This window comes from Juglans microcarpa x Juglans regia, chromosome 8S, assembly GCF_004785595.1.
Source record: "Juglans microcarpa x Juglans regia isolate MS1-56 chromosome 8S, Jm3101_v1.0, whole genome shotgun sequence".
Taxonomy (NCBI): domain Eukaryota; kingdom Viridiplantae; phylum Streptophyta; class Magnoliopsida; order Fagales; family Juglandaceae; genus Juglans; species Juglans microcarpa x Juglans regia.
The window spans coordinates 13,124,027-13,148,034 of NC_054609.1; the positions used below are offsets into that span (position 1 = coordinate 13,124,027).

Sequence of the window (24,008 nt, forward strand, 5' to 3'; positions counted from 1 at the left end):
AATCAAAAAATCATTTTTAGAGGTGAAATTGGGCAGATCCAATCGAAACTGTTCGAACGGATATATTTTTTTGAGACGAACCGATTTCGTCTTAATACATCACTCGAATGGAATATTTCTTCATCTGAACCGAGACGTCCATTTAGACAGTATGAAATATTCATTCGAACTAATGACCATATTTGATCATGTCCGAACAAATTTTATGCGTTCGAACTAATAAATTTTCCAAATAGCTTGTGTTCGAACAAGAATTATGCCTGTTCGAACAGAAATTTTATTTTCAGAAATTATATTCGTTTGAACGGAGTTTTGCATATTAATGTTATTCGAACAAAGAATTTATTGTTCAAATGTCCGTATTTCTCATTTCCAGTTTGAATGGGTTAGTTTTTGTTCGAATGGGTCAGTTTTTGTTCGATTGGAATCACAAATGATAATTTACCGTTCGAACTGTATTAATCATACAGATTAGAATTTAATTAAAAATATCATACTAATATTATACAAATTGTAATTCAAACATCAATTGTTCAAATATTTTGGAACATCATAATATAAATGCAATTAAAGAAAAGATAAATTTTAAGACTATGGTGGTGGCATAGAGTTTTGGGACATCATTGACTAGAATTTTTTAAACATTTTTTGGTTATTCAACTGCATCCTCTCTTCTAATCTCGCCTCCAAATCCGCTTGCTTGATCTAATCAGGTCAGCAACTCTTTTTCCTTGGACCCCAATCGTTCTATCTCAAATGTTGCTTCCCCAAATTCCTTAGTCTTGTCGTCATTCGATCTGGCTCGAGAATAGGATAATGATGATGAGGATGGTTTTACGCAACGTCCTAAACCCCTCAAAAATCCAGAACGTGATCCAAGAACTTGAGAAAAGATCTGAGCATCGTTGACAAATGATGCATCAGATGGATCCGCAGTAGTTTTTTAAAGAGATATCATCTTGTCAAACAAAAACAAAAACATTAAAGTTAGTATAAGTAACAAAAATATTATGTGACAATGTAATTAAAAAAACTTAAACTTACATAATTTACCACTACTTCAGGACTAACCCAAACAGCATCACGATTTTTATGTGTATTAGCATACAATTGGGTCAGATCATAGTCAGCAGGACTTTCTTCTATCTGCAAAAGGAAAATCTATATTAGAATTTAAATCAGAAAAGTGTATTATATGTTAATATTTAACGAGCACTAAAATAACTTACTATTTTGTTAGACAAACGATGAGAAGATCAAGAACCTGCATGATGGTTTATCTTTAAATTTGATCTATTTGTTTTGTTCACAGTACTCCATTGCTAAAAAAAAATATTACTCTATATGTTTAATACATCTGTGATATACTATTAAAAAAAATAGCAGCTATATTACCTGATAAGGGATCTTCAAACATATCACAAACCTTCTCTCATTCGTTTGGTGGAATTGCTTGGAATGGATTTTGGCGTGCCTCTATTGTAGTACTGAACTTCTTATAATGTGCATGGCATTGACCTTTGTACCTCCGAAATGCATTCGACATCAGTGCCTCAACCATTAATCGATCCTCTCTTTGGCCAAAATTAAGCTCAAACTCATCCTTTCGAAAATTATAAACAATTAGTATAAATACAAAATAACTTGAAAGTAACATGTTATATACTTAGTTGCTTGAGATGTAGCTTATTACCAAACAACGCTTTTTGATGTGGTCTTTCACATCTTGGGAAACTTTAGACCAAGAGGATGTAGCAATCAATGCATACGTGCGAGTAAATGTACCAACATAAGAAGCAAGCCACCGGTGTGATCATCAGGAATATCAACCTTGATTTTACCCACTTTCCTTACTTTCTCTATGCAAACACTCCTCGTAGTGCCTCTACCTCGGCACTTGCTTACAACAATTATATATAAAGTAATTAAAGCATAACTTTTTAATTAATTTATTTTATTTTATAGATATATTACTTAAATTGAGCATAAAATGTTATATTTAATTTGATAAAATACCATGTTCTGGGCCTGGTGATGTTAGCTCACTATTCATGACAGGTGAACCACACGGAGAGTCTGTAATGGATGGGATGACACAAATGTTGCTTTGCATTTGGGAGGCATATTTATTTAAAATTGTAACAAATTGTTATTCAAACAAACGTTACAGATATTTATAAGAATAATACTTACAAAAATTCATGTTTGAAATTCATTCACTATCTGTTTTGCTGGACCAATCACCCTCATCCTCACTAGACACTTCAGTTGATTCAACTTCTTCCGATATTTCACTCTCAATTATTTTGGGTTGAATATCTTCTCTACGCAATGGGACCATATCATAATGGCTTAGATCAACAAATAGATTGATGCCTACTTCATTTTCTTGATATGCTTCTTCATTTGCTGGACTATCAACTTCTTCATGTGGTTCTTCTGCCTCTAGAATGTAATCATATACATTTCTTAGTGCAAATTTCTCCACTACCCGCCATGGGTTTCCGTACTCCGGATCATTTAAATAAAAAACTTGATTCGTTTGGCAAGCGAGAAAGAAATGATCATCCTCATACCATGTGCGAGATGTATTGACACTCACAAAATAATCATTATTACACACTCACAACCTAGAATTTGAGACATCCCACCAATTACATTTAAACAACTAGACCATATATCCCCCCACATACTTTAACGCTGTGATATCTTTCACAATTTTGTAGAAGTCAATGTTATTATCCCCATGGCTTCCTTCGACTACAACCCCATAATTTTGAGTTTTCTTATATCGTTCTCTATCAGTTGTGTGAAATCTATATCCACGCACCAAACATCCTGAGCACTGGATGGCTCACCTAGACGGACCACATGCTAGAGCATACAATTTTGGTGAGATTTCTTCTGAATTTTCACCATATTTCAATGCAAGCTATATCAATAAATATTATTATATAGAAAAAAAGTGGATTTTAGTGGTATGAAATTCATATTATAAAATGGGGCTTAACAGTAATACTGTATGTTCAAACCACGAGGCAAATTCCTCTTTGTGTGTCTTTTCTATGTCAGTTACACCATTCGAGCGAAGTAGTTGTATTTGTTCGCTGTGCATGTGAATGTGAATGTTTAATTTGTATAAAGTTATACTATATTATTATACATAAACTTAAAGATAATATTGATTTAGAGGATCATCACTAACCTCAAGTAGTATCTTTGTGCAGTTATTCAAGACATACCATCATCGAGCTCTTTCAAACTCTCGCCCACATAGATCGTAGCCCCCTTGTGCGCCTATGGGACGTACGGTCTAGGAAAATACAGTAAATGTCGATGAGACTCTCATCTCTCGCCCACCTTCATAATTTCGGTCCGGTCTTGTAAATCTAGTATCAGCCCCACGAAAATAGAATGGACAAAAGGTATGCAACTCATTATCAATATATGGCTCTGCAATCAAACCTTCTGGACGAGCTTTATTCCCCATAGATCGTCTAAGTTTTTTCAAAAACCATTCAATAGGATACATCCATCAATACTAAACCGGGCTAGCGACTAAAGCCTCACGAGGTATTTGCCCAATCAAATGAACAATTACATCAAAGAATGAAGGCAGGTACAAACTCTCCAATTTGCACAATCTTACTGCAATGTTAGCTTTCATTTTTAACAATGCATTAACTTTCAATGTTCTACTACAAATGTCTCTAAAAAATCTCCATAATTCTGTGAGAGCTGTACGAACATCTAGAATAAGCTTTTCGCGCACACCAACGGGTAACAGACGCTGCAGAAATACATAGCAGTCGTGACTTTTAAGACCAGTTATATTTCAATCATGTGTTCGAACATATCTTGTCATGTTTGAAGCATAGTCATCGGGTAATTTGATTTTCATAAACCAATCACAAAATTTCTTTCTCTCATCATTTGAAAATGTATACCATCCGATAGGCATATAAGCTGACGACCCATTATTTTACAAATGCAACTCCGGTCTTATCCCCAGGTCCTTGAAGTCTTTACGAGAGTTAGCTGTATCTTTTGTCTTCCCTTCTATTGACATCAGAGTGCCCAATATATTCACACATATATTTTTCTTGATGTGCATAACATCTAGATTGTGGTGTAGTGTCAAGGTAAACCAGTATGGCAATTCAAAGAACATATTTTTTTTTTCCTGTTCATCTCCACTGCTTGTCGTTTTCTCTTTTGAACCTTTGTATCTTTCCCAAATCTGTTTTTTGAAATATCCCCCAACTGCACAATAATATCATTCCAAAACAACTCTAGCGGTGATGCCCTGCGCTCAACCCTTTCATCAAACATCACTCTATTTGAACACTATTTATGATTATGTGGTAAATAACGACGATGTCCCATAAAACATAATTTCCTACCTTGACTCAACCACTGAGACTGTGTATCTTTATTACAAACAGGACAAGCCATTTTACCTTTTGTGCTCCACCCAGACAAATTTTCATATGCTGGAAAATTATTTATTGTCCACATCACTGTAGCATGCATCTTGAACTCTCCCGACGAAGCCGCATCATATGTACTGATACCTTGATCTCACAACTCTTTTAACTCTATAATCAGTGGTTGTAGATATATATCTAATTCATTCCCTGGTGACCTTGGCCCTGGAGCCCCTTATCAATATCACATTCAGCAAGAGCAAGGGGCACTTGCGGAAGATTGTACCAGAACAGCATGGTGATCCTCCCATAGATCCAGCTTCTAGTATTATTGCTGCTATTGAGAGACAGCCTCCTGGGGCTACTTTGGATCAGGTATGAGCTCTGTTTGTGGAGTTCGTTGAGCCCATCATGGAGAAGTTTAGGCATCTGGAAGGATGTATTAAAATGTTGCAAGATGTTGATCTACTAAGGACCTAATGATCGTTTTAGTTATTATTTTACTTTTTTATGTTGTATTGAACATTATATATTTGAGACGTAATTAATGTATGGTTTTTATTTTTCGTGTTTACTACTGTGTTTATTTTTTTTCATTTTACTTGCCGTTCATGATAATATAAAAAATAATACTATCTTTAAAGTTATATTTATATAAATTTAAAATAAAAGAAATTACTATAAAGTTTTGAAGTTAATTTCATAAAATTAATTTATGAATTTATAAATATTTTAACTCACTGCAAATCATAATATATACACATTTTTATATTTTGAAAATGATAACAAATGAATGGAAAAAATATTTATTGCTTTAATGGAAAAAATATATGTACAAATCCATATTAATAAAAAAATTAATTGAAAAAATATTCATTCGAACAAAGAAATTTAAATTCGAACGGTTATTAACTTTTCCCAAGAAAAATAAATTAATTTCATGCCAATATTATTATTCGAACAAATTATATACTGTTCGAACATACATTAATTCCATGGTCGAATCTATTTTGTTCCGTTTGAACGGTTTTTATTCTTTGAGACGATTTTTTTATCACAAAATATCTTATTCAAATAGATATTTTTCCGTTCAAACGAATTTAGTAGCTCAGGTATTTTTTAAATTTTATCTCCAAAAAATGACATTTAGGGTCCTTAACAAATTTCGTCCCTAAAAATCAAATTTCTTGTAGTAATTACTTTTACTCACCCAAGTTTGCGTGTCAGCTAGCCTTGGATCATGCTTCTCTATTAAGTCTTGAGTTATGTTAAATGAGTTTTGCTATTTTAAATTTTTTACAGTATAATTATACATTGCTTACGTGATATAATTTAATTTAAAAAATAAATTTTAAAATTTAAATTTTATAAATTAAATTTGAATTTCAATAAAATCCATTATATTCATAAAGAAAAAATTAAGGCAACAATACTTTTTCACCTAAGCTGATAGGACATTAATACATCAGTGATGTATTTGATATGTTAACGAAGAAATTTAAATATATTTATTATTTGATGTTTCATAGACTTCTTTTATTTGCAACATCACAATATGCTATGTGATTTTACACAATCTCAATGGATTTAAAATTTTTTAATGGAACAAGAATTAGGCCATTTTTCACTTGGGAAAATATCTAATGATTTTTCTTTCGTTTTTAGTGAAAGAGACAAAATATCTTGAAAGGAAAAAATAAAAAGAAAGTGATAGCTCACTCTCATGAACAGTGAGACTTTTTGATGATTCCATTGACCAATCATGCACGCCATGGCTGCTTCTCATTATCAAGCTTGGCGTTATCCTTGAACTAAACATATCAAAGAAAAATTTAATTATAAGCTATTATGTGCATTAATACTCGTATTTATTTAGTATGATTGATCAAAATGTAATTTTATTAAAAATAATATAAATTTAAATTTAGAATATAAAGACAATAAAATTAATATACAGATTAATACGCAAGTTTACATATACATAGCAAAACTTCAAGATTAAGACCGTAGTTTCAATCCTTTTCCTCATACTCATGCATACATGCATCAAGTAATTTTAAAGTACTTACTAGAAGTAAAAAAGATTCACAGATCAAAGTTTTACACCATTTTGGTAAATTTTTTAACACCATTAAATACTTAATATCTATTCTAGAGTCTATTCTATGTTTGTATATTTTTTGTACTTTAAATTTCAGATTACATGTCCACAAGCATGATGCAAAGATGATTGTGGAGTGATAACTGAACTTGACTTCTAAGGAATTATAATATAATAGATTATATACATAGAAAAAAAAAAAAAAAAAAAAGAGACCCAAAAACAACTCATAAAAAAAAGGGAATAACACAACAAATCTCTCATTCAAAGACATCAAAACATTTTAGCCTAGCTAGCTATAACTAGAATTCCCCAACCCCATTACAGCTTGCTTTCTCTAATTTGTGTTCTTCTTCCTCCATTGTATCACACAGTGTCCCGCCCCTTGTCTCTGGCAAAAATGCTGCAAACATCCCACAACATCCTATTACCAACCCAAACACCCCAAAAGATGCTAAACTATCTTTCCTGCCGGCGGAGACAAGCATCGGACAGAACACGCCACCAAGCACGACTGCTTCTCTTGTCATCGACAAAGCAGAGTTCCGAACACATGTCGGAAACAGCTCTATTGTGTATAAGAACAGTATATTAACCACTGTACAGGCGCTGAAGAAGGACACTAACTCAAGTCCAATTTGCAATCTTGTCCACATGATCTTTCCCTTCAAAACACACATGATGCTGCAAACACCACTAAGGGTCGTGAAAACTATAATTGAATTTTTCCTTTTCAATTTTCCTATGAAAAAGAAAGTGAACAACGCAGAGGGCAGCTCGGACAAGGCATTGAAAGTGACACCCAGATAGAGATTGAAGGCCAAGTTTCCCAGACCCAGTGGCATGCCATAGTAAACAAGTCCGCCGCCAAAAGCTATCACCATAACCGCCGACAACCTTCGTAAAGCCCATTTTTTCTCCACCAAGATCTTAACAGTGGAGTAAAGATTGGAATTGCAAGTTTCTTGCTCAAAACACATTCCGGAAAAGTTCCAGTTTGAGCTGTCATGGTGAGTTGAAGCAATACTTTTCAATGTGGCCATGGCTTCTTCTTCACGTCCACTCACAAAAAGCCATCGGGGAGACTCACGAACAAAGAAGTGAACTAAGATAGAGTAAAATATCCCAGGGATGGAACTCCAGAGATAGAGAGATCTCCATGAAGAACCTCTGTTCATGTAAGCCATGGCTGGAAGGGATAAAAACCCTAATGCGAAACAAAAGAATCCCACGACCCCCACCTGGCCACGCCACCTTTTCCCCACAAGCTCAGTTGAAAGCACAAGCGCACAAGTACCGATTGCAGAACGGAAAAACCCGCAAAGGAATCTTAAAGCGGAGTAAATCCATATATTTGTGGAGAAGATCACTGTTAACAGCGAAGATAGAGACATCATTAGACATGAGAGGAGGAGCATGTTTTTGCGACCGAGTGACGAGTCAGCGAGTGTGGCAAGAACGAGTCCACCCACTAGGCAACCCGTGAAGAAGGAAGATGCGGGCAGGCCAGGTACAAAGGAAGCGGCACACTCCAAGTTCCATTCTGAGAGGATTGAAGTCTCGGCGGGCAAATCCCAGGCCCATGAATTCGTGGGCAGATTGCAGATATTGGAAACGGAGTTGCATGACTCGTCCCCGAGCTGAGTACAGTGCCATGTTGGGTGTGCATCGGTGAAGACGCTGATGAATGTTTGCTGTGCATCGAAGACCCATGCAATGGATACAAGCACCGTTTGAAAGAATTGGGGCCACCCGAAATTCCCGATGACACTCTCGATGGTCGAATCAAGGGATGGTAGGTGTTTCACTAATGGTGGGGTGTCTTCTGACTCACCCGAGTCGGCTAGGGAGAGAAGCGGATGAGTTGAATCAGCCATTGGGACCTTGAAATTTGATCTTGATCAGTCAGGAAAGCTGTAGGGAGAGCGAGCTGCGAACTTTGAAGGTTTTTATATAAACTACAATATTCTTAGAATTAGTCATGGTTTGATCTATGTATCCTTTCAAGCATTTTGAGATAAGATAGGCGTGGCTGGCCCGTTTTGGATTGTTGTTGTCAAGCTATTTGATGGTTTTAGTTTTATAATTATCATTTGCGCCTTCTCTATCCACGATAAACCAATGATAGGTACAGAAAACGAATCATATCATGTACAAGTAATTTGATGGGTTTAGACAGGCGGAATTTTAGGCCAGTTTGTTTTGAAAATAAAATGAGATGAATTGAGATTAAAGTTAAAAAGTTGAATAAAATATTGTTAGAAATATTTTTTAATATTATTTTTATTTTGAGATTTGAAAAAGTTAAATTGTTTATTTTATTTTATATTGAAAGTTAACAACGTTGTAATGATTAGATGAGATGAAATGAGATATTTTCTGAAAACAAACGAGACCTAATTGCTGGTGTATTTTTGGCTCTTTGATCGAGCACCAACCATGTATTGTTGGTTTATAGTGCTCTTGTATATATAGCTAGCTAGCTAGCCTCTACTATTAATTTACTCTTTTGTTGAGTGGTATCTATTCATCATGTTTTTACTATTAATTTACTATATAGGTGATCTATATTACATGGAAATTACAAGAAAATAGACTTTACAAGAAAATAGACTTTTTTCAACGACACCGTTCACCATAAATAATTAATAGGCAAAATTGTAAGAATTAAGCCTTCGTTTGGATAGTGAAATGAGATAAAATAAGATAAGATAGACGTTTTAGACGGATTGAATAAAATATAGTTAGAATATTATTTTTTTAATATTATTATTATTTTTAAATTTAAAAAAATTGAATTGTTTATTATATTTTATATAAAATTTAAAAAATTTATAATAATAAAAACCATCTCTGATTTTTCCTGCTCACGAAGTCGCGGCAATTGTCTCATCTTAATGGACCATTTACGGCGGGAAAGAAAAAATAGTTTCATCATGAACAACTTATCTTTTTCGAAAAAATACATCCCAATCTTTTGTCTTGGACAACAGTGCAACACTTGAAATTCTACCAACTCAGCTTATGCACTATTCAAGTATAAATGATATTCAAAGCTTATTTCCACCATGATATACTTATAGAAACATTAATTAGCAAAGAAAAAAACCTGATCTTTATCATTAATTCCCACAAAAAAAGGGACAATTCAAAGAATAATTAATGGAGAAACTGTCTGTATAAGGCCCAACCAGTGATATGAGGCTCGGATCCGTGCGCAAAGGCCTAACCTTTTCTCGGAGAGTTTGGAAACGACGCCGTTTTGGGATAAGTCTCCTTCTTCCTCAGCTTTCCTGATTCTTTCTCCCTCTTTTTCTCTTTCAATTTTCAGGTTTCCCCACTTTCAGACGTCACTCTCTCACACGTTACCCACCTTTCCTGCTTTCCGATTTCATCTCTTCCTTTCGTTTGGTCGGTTTCGTGAGTTCGAATTTCATGCCCTAATATTTCTCCATTTTTTCTTTTCTCTACATCCTGTTTTTCTCACTAATCCACGCCCTCTCTCTTACTCTGTTTTTCTCTATGTTTTGCTTGGAGTTGCAGGTAGTGCAAATGCATTTTAGTGTTTTTATTTTTCTTTCTTTCAATGTGTTCCTCTTAGTCACTCACTCACGCTCGGTTCTCTCTTGCTCTCTCCCACCTGTGAAGTGGATAATCTGAATGAGTGATGCCGAGCCCTATTGAGTGAAGGTAAGATCCTCTTTGTTTCACAAATGCCACACACATATTCTGAGTTTGTAACACCCGGACCCAATCAAGCTCAATTTTTTTATTTATTTACTTATTTTGTTTTAGTTTATTCTATTTTTTTTTTCACACGTTAACTTCCGCAAGTTTTATTATTTCCGTCTATTTTCTTTTCCCCCCTGGGTCTTCCTCTCGTCCATGACATGCATACACATGCACGACTCAGTTTTCGCGTGCACATCTCTCATGCACCCCGTCCTTTATGGTTTATCTCTAGGGTTTTCTTTTCATGATCAATCACCTATATTTATATATATGAAGAAAGCTCACGCCACTGCCCTCCCACGCGAAACCGTAGCCCAGCAATTTCACCTCTTTGCAAACAGAGCACCACCCTCTAGCTCGATCTCGACCCACCCAGTCGCGGCTCACCCAGCTGCTGCACTAAACCAACCTCCACAAACCAAGACCCACGCCGTCCCAGCATCACTGCAGCTTGTCCTCACCCATTCAGAAAACATCGTGCCAACCTAACAGGAAGCCTCTGCCTTCCTACTCCACGTAACGTGCACCCCGTTGCATGCCGCCTGAAGCCATCGCAGCCGCCTTCCCGACGAACCTGGTCTACACCTCCATAAGCCGCCGTGAACCCACACGGAACCACCGCTAGCCATCACCAAAAAATAAGAGAGCCCCTGTTTCTCCTCTCGAAAACAGAGCATCACCACAAATCCAGTTGGTCACCACTGTACAACGGGAAAATTATTGGGCCAGCCACAGAATTTGTTGGTTGTCACCTTTCCGTCAGCCTTGAGCTACCTTAGTTCCGCCTTGTCACTCGCTATGAGCTTTTGCCAAACGCTTGCACTGCTTGTAATACCCCGTATTTTTTTTAGCGTATTTATTTATTTATTTTATGTGGAAGATTTTTTTTATATAATTAATTTAAATATTATTGTTCTTGTTTTAAAAATTTATCAAATTTTTCTCGTTGGATTTATTTTATAATTTTTAAGTTGTGAAATTTATTTAGATGTGCTTTGGTGTTATTATTTAATGTTTCTTTTTAAATTTGCGTTTTGCTTTAATGAATAATTTTATTGTTGGACTTTAATTGTTATTGTTTTATTTTTATTTTTTTCTTTTTCTTTTTCTTTTCTATTTTTTTTTCTCCCACGCACGGCACTACACGGTGCACGTCTATCTCTTTTCTTTCTCTAGGGTTTTCTTAGCACCCTTATATTTTCACACTTACACCCTAGACCTTCGAAACTACCCTGTGCCGTCGCTGCCACCAGCCTCCAGAGTTCACCATCGTGCAGCCCCTCCTAGTTCGACGTCAACTTCCATCTCCACGCACGTAAAATCGACGCCACCGTTAGCGTCCTTCACCTAGGCTCAACGCCTCTCTGTGCGCCATCGTGTCCGTCTCGGCCTCAGCCGCAGCAGCATGCCGTTACCGTGAGAGCATCCCGCTCATACAAGGAGGTCAGCAACCGCGGGAAACCATTGCACCACGTGAGACGCTGAGCAAGCGGATCGCACGGCAAGAGACTCGCCCGCGCACGGCCAAAAGCCATCCTGCATCTTCACGGTTTTATCCAACTGTCTCCTGGAAAACCGCAGCCTCCCAAGGAAGTCAAGTCGCCGCTTGCTCCTCCTCAACGTTGCCATGCGCCGCCACCGTGACCCAGCCGTGAACCCATAGCCTTTGATAGCCATCCCGTAGCCTCTGTTTTTCACTCCCGAAACAGAGGATGGTTCCCCTCCTACCGTGAGCCATTGCAACCTTTAACCACTGTGAGCTTCTTCACGTTGCAGCTCCAGAAACCGCCGGCGAAGTTTTCCGTCACCCCAGGTCCGCCTCTTGCCGCCCCGCCTCACCGTATCTCCCTCCCTGTTTTCTGTCTCTGACATTGGTTTACTCTCCCGTAAGCTCTCTCTCACCGTGCATCTCTCTCTCTCTCTCTCTCGTCCAGTGCATAGCCACCGAGTGCACCACCTCCCGTCGCACGCCGCGCCGTCGTACTTCACCATCTCGGTGAGTCCCTGCCGCCGCTGCATGTTTTTCATTTATTCTGTTGTTTGTTTATCGTCTGTTTTACGTATAGGGTGCTTATTTATATATTTATATATATATATATATATATATGTGTGTGTGTGTGTGTATATTTATAAGTAAAGTTTTAACTTGGGCACTTACTAGTTTTAACCTAATATATATTAGGAAAGTTCACGGTTTGAGTTTCGGCTGAGAATAAATTTTTGTGTGTTAAGTTTATATTTAATTAGGATTTTGTTTTAAGTTTTAATAAATATTATATTGTATTTTGATAATATTGTCAGTTAAAGTAAGTAAATCTATTTTTCATAAGAGGTGAGTTTTTCATGAATTATTTTAGGAAAAGTTTAGTAATCAATGTATTCTTTTTATTTATAAAATATTGTTAGTATTTTAGATATTTTGAATATTAATTTTTATTGAGTTCTATAAGTATCATAATACTTTTTTGATAAATTTTCTTCTCCAATACGATTTCGATTAAGTGAGTATTGTTGGTCTTAGAAAATGTTGGTATTTTAGGTATTATGAGAATTTTAGGTTTTGAGGTTCTTAAAATATGTTCTTTTAGCATTTTTAAGTTTTAATATCGAAATACGTGGTTGATTGGAAATTTATAGAAGTTACGTGATTATTTTATAGGTGACGATTAATATTTGTTCGGTATTTTTTAGGAAAGTTCTGAAAAGCTAAGAAGTCCAGGTAAGCGGGATTCCTATGCTAGACTTTGCATTAAAATAAAATGAACTAAGGTCCTTCTTGGAAAATGTGCATGTTTGGTTATGAAAAGAAATCTGAAAACAACCTCAGATATTTGTTCTGCATTACTCATAAGATTCTGTTTAAGAAGAAAGTATTTTCTGTCATGACTGGTGTAGACATGAGCTTATTTCTGATATTCTGTTTCTGAACTTTGAAAAAGAGAGCGAATATGAAATTTTGTGCATAAAGTATGTTTTGTGATCTGATTCTGTTCTGTTTTGTACTCTGTTATGATGTGGCATCTGAAAAACCTTTGGCATGACTTTCTTACTCCGATTCTGACTCTGATATGGTGATTCTGATTCTGTTTTGCTCTAATATGTGGCCCTATCACGGGATATAATAGTGACCTCTGGCCCTGTCACGGGAGATAATAGTGACCTCTGGCCCGCCACGAGATATAATAGTGGTTTTCTGTTCTGAGTGCAATCGCTTTGGTAACACGGTGATTTATGTTCTGCTTGGCTTTCCGCAGGATGCACAATCCTACCACGGGGGTTAAACATGGTCTCTGTTCTGATATGATATGATAAGACGAAGTTGTTCAGTCATGTTGTGCCAAAGGAGTCTTTGAACATGAAAAGTTGGTTTCTGAATATAAAATATTTGAGAAGTCGCTCTGATTTTCTGATAAAAAGTATTTGTTTGAATTTTGCATATTGATACTGAAATGTTTTGTTTCTGCATTCTGAACTCTATGAAAATGCTCATGTTTACACACTAGTATATGTCCTCTGCTTACTGAGTCGTTGATAACTCACCCCTTATCTCCATTCATTTTTCAGATGATTTTTGAATAGACCAGCTAAGGATCAGGATTGGAGTATCGGTGAGATGATTTTTAAGCATAGTGGATTACTCATAGAAGATTTTTGAGAAGTGGCGGATTTTATTAAGAGACTTTGTAGTATTCTGATGACGTTATATTTTGGAGTCTATAAATTTGTTGATTATCAGGTTATATGAGTTAACTCTCCGGACCCTCGGGGACGGGGCGTTATACTGCTTCTCCGGTTTTTTTTTTGTTTCTCTCTCGCTGTGTGCGCTTATCTTTTTACATATCTCTCTCTCTCTCTCTCTCTCTCTCTCTCTCTCTCTCTCTCTCTCTCTCTCTCTCTCTCTCGTCCAATGCATAGTCGTCGAGTTCACCACCTCCCATCGCACCCCTGCACCGTCGCACGCAGCTCCTCCCATCTCGGTGAGTACCTCGCGCCCCTGTCCTCGCCGACTGTTGCACTGAATCGCATGAAACGTTTTAAGTCTACATAAACATAGTTTTGCATATTATTTAGATATGGAATTACAGTTTTGCCCTTATTATTAGATGGTTTCAATTTGAAATTTTTGTTTATATTAAATCTTTTTTTACATTGTTTATGCGAGTAGTATAAGAAATTTTTACAGAAAATACATAGGATTTTCAAATTGTAATATTGATAGCAAATTATTTTAGTAACTGTGTAATTTTATTTTAAACATTTAAATTATGATTAGAGCTATTTGTTTATTATTATTTTAACAAAAATTTTACTAGTACTTACCTTAAATGTTGAGTATTATCAAAGAAATTTAGAGAATGAGGATATTTTAAGGTTATGAGGATTTTTTTAGTTATTGAAGGAGTAAATAGGTTATTTTAGAAGCCTAGGATTAAATACCGAAATATGAGATTAATTTGAAATTTACGAGAATTACGTGATTATTTTATAGGTGACGATTAATTATTGTTCGACATTTTGAGGAAAATTTTAAAAAGGCTAAGAAGTCCAGGTAAGCGGGGTTCATATACTAGTTTTGCATAAAAGAAATGAAATGAGGTCGGCTTTGAAAATAAGCATGTTTTTTTTTTAAAAAAAATCGAAAAACGACCTCAGATGTTTATTCTGTATATGCATAAATTCTATATAAGAGAAAGTATTTTCTGTCATGACTGGCGTAGACATGAGCTAATTTTATGCATTCTGTTTCTGAACTATGCAAAAAGAGCGAATATGAAAATCTAAAAGTTTTTCTATGAATAAATGAAGATGTTTTGGTTTCTATTTATTTCAAACATGTGAAATGATGTGAAACTATTCAGTATCTTGTTTTGATATAATGTGTCATCCGAAAACCTTGGCATTAAGTTCTGATTCTGTATCTGAATGTGATCTGATTCCGATGATGTTCCGCTGTGTTTCTATTAAGGCCCAGCCACGGGTATAATGGTGGTTTATAACCCTACCACGGGGGTAAAACATGGTATACGGCCCAGCTACGGGTATAATGGTGGTTTATAACCCTACCACGGGGGTGAAACATGGTATACGGCCCAGCCACGGGTATAATAGTGGTTTATAATCCTACCACGGGGGTGAAATATGGTATACGGCCTAGCCACGGGTATAATGGTAGTTTATAACCCTACCACGTGAGTTAAACATAGTATTTGTCCCGATGTGATGCTATGAGATGATATGAATATAATGTTTCAGTTTGGATATGCCAAAGGATTTTCATTTTGGAAACAAGTTTATTTTTCTGAAAATTTCTCTCTGATATTTTGTACCAAGTTTTGTTTATGCGTTTTGAAAATAAATATGTTGTTTCTGCATTCCGAAAGTAAATATTTTGTTCTGCATACCGAACTTTATAACTTTTCATGTTTACATGCTAATATATGCTCTCTGCTTGCTGAGTTGTTGATAACTCACCCCTTATCTCCACAATATTTTTCAGATGATTTTGGATATTTCAGCTGGGGATCAAGATTTTGAAGTTTTGGGTGAGATGATTTAAGAGTAGTGGATTAAGTATAAAAAGTTTTCGTTGAGTATTGGTGATTTTTATTAAGAAAGTTTATTGTGTTATGATGACTTGGCATTTTGGAAAATTGGTTATATTGAGGAAATTAGTTTGAATCGAAAATTTATTTATGATATTGAAAATTTGGAGTCTATAATTATATTATTGAAATGTGAGAGTAAGTGATAGGAAGTAACTCTCCGACCCGTGCGGAAACGGGGCATTACAGAGTTTGTTCTCTTTTTTCCCGTTCTCACACTCACTCACCTGCGTGATGTTCTAGCTAATTTCTGGTGCTACGTTGTTGCGTGGAAAACAAAAAATTTGACTGGTTGTCGAGAGCTTCTTCAGTGGGTAAATCTCTTCTTTTCTATTTTCCTCTTTAAGATTTCACATCTCTCTTCCTCTTACTCAAAATGGTAATTGAATAGAAAATTTTTTAAAAATGCAGTCCGTGGTTTTCGTAGATTTTCTTTCCAGTGTGCCTTGTGTTTGTTGTAGTGTAGTGAGTACGTCGTCCTACTCGATTTCTCATAAACGTTGAGCCTTCAACCGTAAGTTTTTCACTTCATTGGATATTTTTCTCTCTTGAAGAATAAAATTTGATTTGTTGGATTGGTGTTTTAGAAATATATAGAAGTGAGTCTTGTTGGGTGTCGATTAACTTTCAGAAGTGTAGGATTCTTCTTTTGTGGAGTTGTGAACGGAGAGAAGCGCTTAATGTGTAATGTTGTTTTGGTTAAATTGTTGGTGGTTGCTTGGAGTTATGGGCTGCTGAAATGGGTGTGATTTATTGATTATTTGAGTTGACCTTGGGTTTGGTGGATGTATTGGTCATTATTGAAATTGAAATATGGTATTTTAGACTTAAGTGTGAGCTGTTCAGTTTAGTATTTGGTTGTTTGAGTTCGGTTATTTTGCTAAAATGAAGGTTGGAATCATGAGTTTTAATTATTTTAGATTCAGGTTGCATCAATGGCCTTTTAACACTTACTGTATATTTTGTTCCTATCAATAGGTGACAAGATCATTAGAGGTCGAATTCAAGGTAAAGATAATACGCTGCAGGAGTCAGGTAAGCGTGGTTCCTATACTAGATTTTATACAAGTTCATAAGATTGAGGTTGACTTTATGAAAATTTGCATATTTTGTGATGAAATGAGAACTTGGGAAAACAAAACCAACCTCGATCGCTTATTTGCATTACTTATGAAATCTGTGTGGGAAAGGAAAAATATTTTCTGAGATGGATTGTGTAGACATGAGGTAAATTCTGTCATGTGGTCTTTGAAATCTGAAAAAGAGCGATATTGAGAATCTAAAAAATTGTACATGTATTTAGAAAGATGCTCTGACTTTTATTTTCAATATTTGAAAATGATCTGATTATGTTTTGGTACTCTGTTTTATTTTGATATAACATCTGAAAACCTTTGGCATGGTGTACTGATTTTTGTATCTGACTCTCTCTTTGCTTTGCTCTGTTTTGTTTGGGTTGGTACCAACTTCTCTGTTTCTGAGTGCACCCACTTTGGAAACAAAGTGGTTTTTATTGTGGTCTTTCCTGTGTGCACACTCGAGGCTCCGAGAAGAATAAGGGAAAGATTTCACCTCTGTCTCTGTCTGATTTGGCCACCGGGGTTAGCACAACCCTACCACGGGGGTGAAACATGGTCTCTACTCTGTGTGATGCTCTGTTTTGATGAGATGATGATACTCAGTTTATGTTATGCCAAAGTACTATGGGTTTTACTTGTCTTAAAACTATCGCTCTGTTACTTTTGAAAATATATTTTGTTCTGTATGATAACTCTGTAAAATATTTTGTTATGCATACTGTACTTTGTAAATGCTCATGTTTGTACTCTAGCATATGTCATCTGCTTACTGAGTTATTGATAACTCACCCCCTATATTCATAATATTTCAGATGATGTGGAGAGTCCAACTGAGGACCTAGATTAGATTGGTGAGCATGATTAAACTAAGGAGAGGATGTTAAAAGAAGGAATTCTAATATCCTTTAGATTTAATATCTCTTAGATTTAATTATATCTTGGGTTTAGTAAGACTTATGAAAGTATCAGTTTGGTTTGTTATGACTACTGGGAGATTGTGGACTCCTTAGTTTATTTTTGTTCTGTTGTGGTAATGAGTTTGTGAAGTTTTCAAGGTGTTTATTTAGAAGACATGAGATTGAGTTTTGTTAATAAAGTTTTTTTTAGAGATTTATTTTAGTTGTGTTGGGAAATATGTTTATAAGTGACAGGTAGTAATTCTCCAAACCACCCGTATTTGGGGCGTTATAGTCTGCCATTGGATTGATCCAAACTAGCAACACCTTGCATTGCATTGGTCTCTGTCATGTTCTGATGAGTATATATGTATAATAATCAATACTTATATTTAATAAAAAGAATTTGGCCAAGGCCGACAGATGGCTGGCTGACTACAAACTTTTGTGTTGTACTACATGCAATGGATCAGAATGACGCATCCACATGATGCACTATCGACAATATTGTCTAAAGTAATAAATCATACCTGCCCAACACATTTCACCACATATGTTTTAAAATAGGTGTGATTAGTGTAGAATAAAAGACTTGTCTGATGGTTGATAAAATCAGCAAGATGGGCCAGGTGTACGAAGGTCCCAGGACTTTAAGGCCTTTAGTTGATGGGCCGACCATTATCAGGTTTAAACAGGCACGAGGCAATTGGAAAAGAAGGGCTCGAGCAACAGGTACGGGTCTTGACTCTTTGAATAGTAATGTTGCTTAAAAAAGGGTTCTGGTGGATGAGGAAATTACAAACTCACAATTTTCTGCTTCTAAGAATCTCAAACTGGGAACAAATGCGAAAATTGAGAAAAAATACAATTGAATTGGCGGAGACAGTTAGATAGTCTTGCCAAGCTCAATGAAAATCTTGAGTTGGAACTATCGGAGTCTTGGAAACATTTGGACAATTCAAGACCTTTGCATGATTGTAGAAGGAAAAAAAAAAAAAAAAACCCAACTTGGTGTTCCTGATGGATATTAAGCTAAAGGTTAGTGTGTGACCGGGACTTTAATGAAATCTTAACCCAAAAAGAAAAGCAATGGGGGAGTTGAAGAAGTGAAGTGTTGATGGAGAACTTTCCGGAGGCTTTTGAAAGAAGCAATCTATTTGATTTAGGAATGGTGATGTTTTTGCGGCTATTTAATGAGTTGGTAGTGATCAACGTACTTTTAGCGACAAACTAATGTCGCCGTAAAAGGAGGAGAAACACGTTGGAATTGACTTTTTCCGGAAAAAAAATATTTGTGGTGACATTTCCGTTGCCGAAAATAATAGTTTTTAGTGACAAATTCATACTTGCTGGAAGTGAAACAGGGAAAATGAAAAAATATGTTGGGATTATTTTTAGCCACGACTTCAACTCGTTGCAACAAGTGATTTTTTTTTCACCGAATTTCACTTGCAGGGCGTGATCTCACTACAACAGAGTGATTCATTTGCTACGGACATCCTTTGTGTGATCAGTTAGGTATTTTCCACCATGCTATGCTTGGAAAAAAAATTAGTAGGAAATGACCAAAATTTATTGTAGTGGCAGCAACGTCTAGTTAGAGGTTACCCTAATAATTATTATTATTTTATTCGGAAAGGGGTCGAATCCAAGACTTCCGTTCTGGATGTTTGGGTGTTATGAATATGCCCTAATAATTATTTAGTTAGGCAGAGTTTTCCTCCGATGTGAGACTTCTTTCAACCCATCCGTAAAAATGAAGTATTCATTATGGATGTGACTGGCCATCCAATAATGTTGTTTATAACTCCAAGTGAAAAAAACATGTGTTTTTCAACACAACGTCACATATATAGCTTTTCAGCATACACGAAGGAAATTACTTTAAAAGATTCCATGAACCAAAAAAAGAGACAAACTCTTATTATTACACCCACTGAGATCAATAATTGTGGAAACTGAACCCACCCCATTCCACTTACCTTTCATATCAGCACCTCTCAACTCTTCATGATCAACTCTTCAACAACTCTCAAGTCTTGGTCTTCCCTTTCACATAGCAAGGTTTTTTTTCTTTCCATTTTATCTGTTGGTATTAATGGCTGCTTATTTAACTTGCATATGATTAATTTCTCTATATTTTTTCTCTTCTATGAAATAGAGGGCTGCCTTGTATGCTGGAAACACGAGTTTGAGAGGTAAAATTTAGTAGATTTGGGGTTGCAGTTTATTTTTATTTCTGACAAGTATTTGGATCCGTTTGAATTTGAAAATGATTGCCCTGTTTTCGTGCAGTGAAAGGCCGAAAAGGTAATTGGACCTTTTTGTTTGGATGTAGAGGAAGTTTGACGGCTGCATTCTGTGAGATTGAAGTGAAGAAACCATAAAATCTATCCCTTACATCCATCTGGATCTGACATTATTTTTCAGGTAAAATTCATGTGAAACCAACCAACACGTACCTCAATATGTGATGTTTATAGCATAGACAGCCTAGGAGAGATGGAGCTTCAACATTTCGAGCACAGGCATCCATTCTTCCTCCTTGAAGAGGCGAAACAACCTATTTCATGTCTACTGTGCAAGGAAAGAGTCTCCGGTCCTAATTACAGTTGCTAAGAGTGTGATATGTTCGTCCTTCATAAATCTTGTTTTGAATTACTTCCCGAGTTGAAGCACCCATCACACCCAAAACATCCTCTTACTCTCATCTCTTCAAAATCAATTTCGCACAACTCAGGGCTGATTATATGTGGTCATTGCAAACGAAGATTTGGGGGGTTCACTTACAATTGCTCTCACTGTGAGTTCAATCTTTGTATTCAGTGCTATTCTCTGCCCCTCACCAAAGAAGCTGAAGTTCACGAACACTCGTTGACCCTTATGCTGAAATCATTCAAATTCAGTTGTGACCGTTGTAACAAGGAAGGTGCCGGTAAGTTTTACTTTTGTGCTCCGTGTTCATTCGTTGTCCACCCACAGTGTACTTCGTTACCACCAATTGAACGAGCACTCACCCTCGAAACTGAAATTCATGACCACCCTTTGACACTAATGCAGAAATCGTTTCCATTCACTTGTAATGCTTGTGGGAAGCCAGGCAGTAGCATGTTTTACTTTTGTAACATGTGCTTATTTGTGGCTCACCTGGATTGTGCTTCCTTACCATTGGTAGTCAAAGTTATACGGCACGAACACCCTCTCAACCTCACCTACTCCATTCCAGCCACTCAATCGAGCAGCATAGTTTGCAAACTCTGTGTTGTCATAGTGAAAGCAAACTATGCGGTCTATTATTGCTCAAGTTGTGACTTTGTCGCCCACCTTCATTGTGCTACAAGTAAGGAAGAGAGAGATGAAACCTTTCTACAGAATTTTGAAGATAAAGAATATAGTGAGTCATCAAAAACTATATTGGAAGATGAAGACATAGGAACTGATGAATCCATTGGCTCATCCACGTTTATTGTCGACGGAATTGAAATAGCTGCAAAAATCAAGCATTTCAGTCATGAGCACGACTTAGAGCTCATTGACAAGCATGAGATCAACCAGAAATGTGATGGGTGTGTACGGTCTATCTTTCCTCCTTTTTACACTTGCGTTCAATGTGGATTCTTTCTTCATAAATCCTGTGTTGAATTACCAAGAAAAATCCGACACCCACTTCACCAACATCCTCTCATGCTCTGCCCAAGACCACCTTTTATTGATAACATCTTTAGGTGTAGTACTTGTCACCGTCGTTGTAATGGCTTCACTTATCATTGTGACAAATGCAATTTTCACCTTGATGTCAAGTGTACTCTAGTACCGTATATGTTTAAACATGATTGTCATGAACATCAACTTATTCTTTCGAAGCTAAGGTATTATAAAAAAATGTAGTTGTTGTGATTCGGACCACGGATACAAATTCCACTGTGCTGATTGTGAATTTATTGTGGACTTCAAATGTTTAACACTGCCATATACGATGAGATACAGAGAACATGAACATCCTTTCACACTTTGCTATACTCCAGAAGATGACTCTGGTGAATATTATTGTGACATCTGTGAAGAAGAGCGAGATCCGAAACGTTGGTTCTACTTTTGTGTAGATTGCCTTTACCCAGCTCATCCCAAATGCATCCTTGGGAATTTCCTAAACTTCAAGTTTGAGAAAGCTTGCACATTTGATATACACCAACATCCCCTTACTTTGGTTCAGAAGACTGAACATGAGCCTCTGTGTAGGAAATGTGGCAAAGCTTGTACGAATTCCTTGTCTTACGAATGTGTCAAATGTAATTTCAATTTTCACACAAACTGCTTGCAAGCATCTACCACCTTAGAGGAACTAGAATTCCCTTAAGATTTGTATATCCACTTTCACTTCCTTGTTGAACAAAAATTTGATATTATTAAGTTGGAATGTTTGTGTAATTTTTTAGATCAGAATAATTTTTCCTCTTTTTCTAAAAAATGTGGTTGGATTTAATTTAACTTGATATTTATATCTGTAACAACGATGAAACGGATCGATGACATGCATGCTATCTTTCTTGAAATTGAAAGGTGAAAGTATGGTGATCAAAGCCTAAATCAATATTTCCCATGTAGCCACTCTACTTTCATTGACTATGTACGAGGTTTGGCCGGCTGGTTCCTTCGATTTTTCCCATTGACTACCCAAAGCAAAGCCTTTTCTATCACTTGTCATATATAGTCAGAATACACTAGGTTTGATTTTTCTTAAACATGTTATGTATTTGGTTTTATGTTGTTATTTAGTTTTTTAAGCAAGTTTATATATTAATAACAAATAGAGGAATACAAGAGCAAAGGGTGGGAGATCCCAATAAACACCTCTTACTAACTAGTACAGTGCAAAAGAAGAAGAAAAAAAAAAGGGCACCAAGAACATACAATTGTTCACTATCCTTTCCCGCCAAGGGTAGCCACACAAAGTGACGGTTTTACTACAATCCGATATGTGAATTGTGAACCCGGTCAGGGCCAGAGTCATTGGTGGTTGGTGTGGTTGTATATCTAAGAACGAATTGTATTTGAAAAAGTCTACTTTGCCTCCTCAACTTGACACCTCCATTTGACCGCTAGTCAAATTTTTTTTTTTTTTTTTTTTTTTTTTTTTACTTAGTGGTTAAGGAAGTTATTTTTAGTGTATTGATATATTTTTTTTATTTTTTAAATATATTTAAATATGTTAAAAAAATGTAAAAAAAAAAAAAAATTTTACGCTGGACGGTATGCCCAACGGTCAAAATGGGGCGGCTGTATTTTTCTAAATAAAATCAAGCAGAAGACTCGAGGGGAGAATCGCAAAGCACAGAGAGAGAGAGAGAGAAGGATTTATAGTGCGGTAAAAAACACGGGAATGTTAGAAAAACAGAATATAAAGCAGAACTTGGGCCGAGAAGTACTACAACTAGCAAGAACACAGATTGAGGATCCAGCCCCGTGTAGCTTGTTTGGATACTTAAAATATACCAAAATATCTGTAAATAATAGTGAAATAGTTTGAGTTAATATATTTTATTAAATTTGAAAAAATAAGAGAAAAAGTTAAATAAAAATATTATAAAATAAAAAAATTATTTAAATATTATTCTTGTTTTAAAATTTAAAAAAATTGTATTGTTTTTTTGTGTTTTGTATGAAAATTTAATAAATGATTAGATGAAAAGAAAATATATGAAAATACTTATGTTTTCAAACAAATCCTTAGAATTATCAATTTTTTTCATAACCTATATTAATCTCAACACTTCCCAACATAAAATTAATGAGTTAGGGTTGAGGAATTTGACCCATGTAATCTATGTTGTGCAAATATTTTGTGGTGTTGTGTGTATATGTATATGGAGAGAGAGAGAGAGAGAGAGAGAGAGAGAGAGAGAGATTAAACTATTACATCAAGAGTGTAGATAAAAAATTATGACAAGCAACATAGATAGATAATTGGTAATAATGATCACTTTAGAGCCTTTTTACAAGCTAGATGGAAGATACATTCTACACACCATTGACATGTCATAATTTAATTTATAAATGGATTTAATTTTAAACTTCTTTTGCCAATTAAATCATTATATATGTCATAAGTGGAGGGTGTTTCTTTCACACTGGCTTGTAAATATAATTCTTCCACGTATAATAGGTACAAC

The 24,008-nt window shown here is 35.8% G+C and overlaps 1 protein-coding gene, 1 long non-coding RNA gene and 1 pseudogene across 2 annotated transcripts; 2 read left to right on the forward strand and 1 right to left on the reverse strand.

The window, feature by feature from the left end:
* Positions 1-6,697: 6,697 nt before the first annotated feature.
* On the reverse strand, positions 6,698-8,481 carry LOC121245036 (organic cation/carnitine transporter 3-like). Its single transcript, XM_041143310.1, has one exon. The coding sequence runs from the start codon at positions 8,403-8,405 to the stop codon at positions 6,831-6,833; it is 1,575 nt and encodes a 524-aa protein (XP_040999244.1). The 5' UTR covers positions 8,406-8,481; the 3' UTR covers positions 6,698-6,830.
* Positions 8,482-19,747: 11,266 nt separating this feature from the next.
* On the forward strand, positions 19,748-20,435 carry LOC121245038. Its single transcript, XR_005936528.1, has 3 exons — positions 19,748-19,902; positions 20,000-20,036; positions 20,134-20,435. It is a non-coding gene; the product is annotated as an uncharacterized LOC121245038 (long non-coding RNA).
* A 286-nt stretch (positions 20,436-20,721) lies between these two features.
* On the forward strand, positions 20,722-22,710 carry LOC121244237 (annotated as a pseudogene).
* Positions 22,711-24,008: the final 1,298 nt, after the last annotated feature.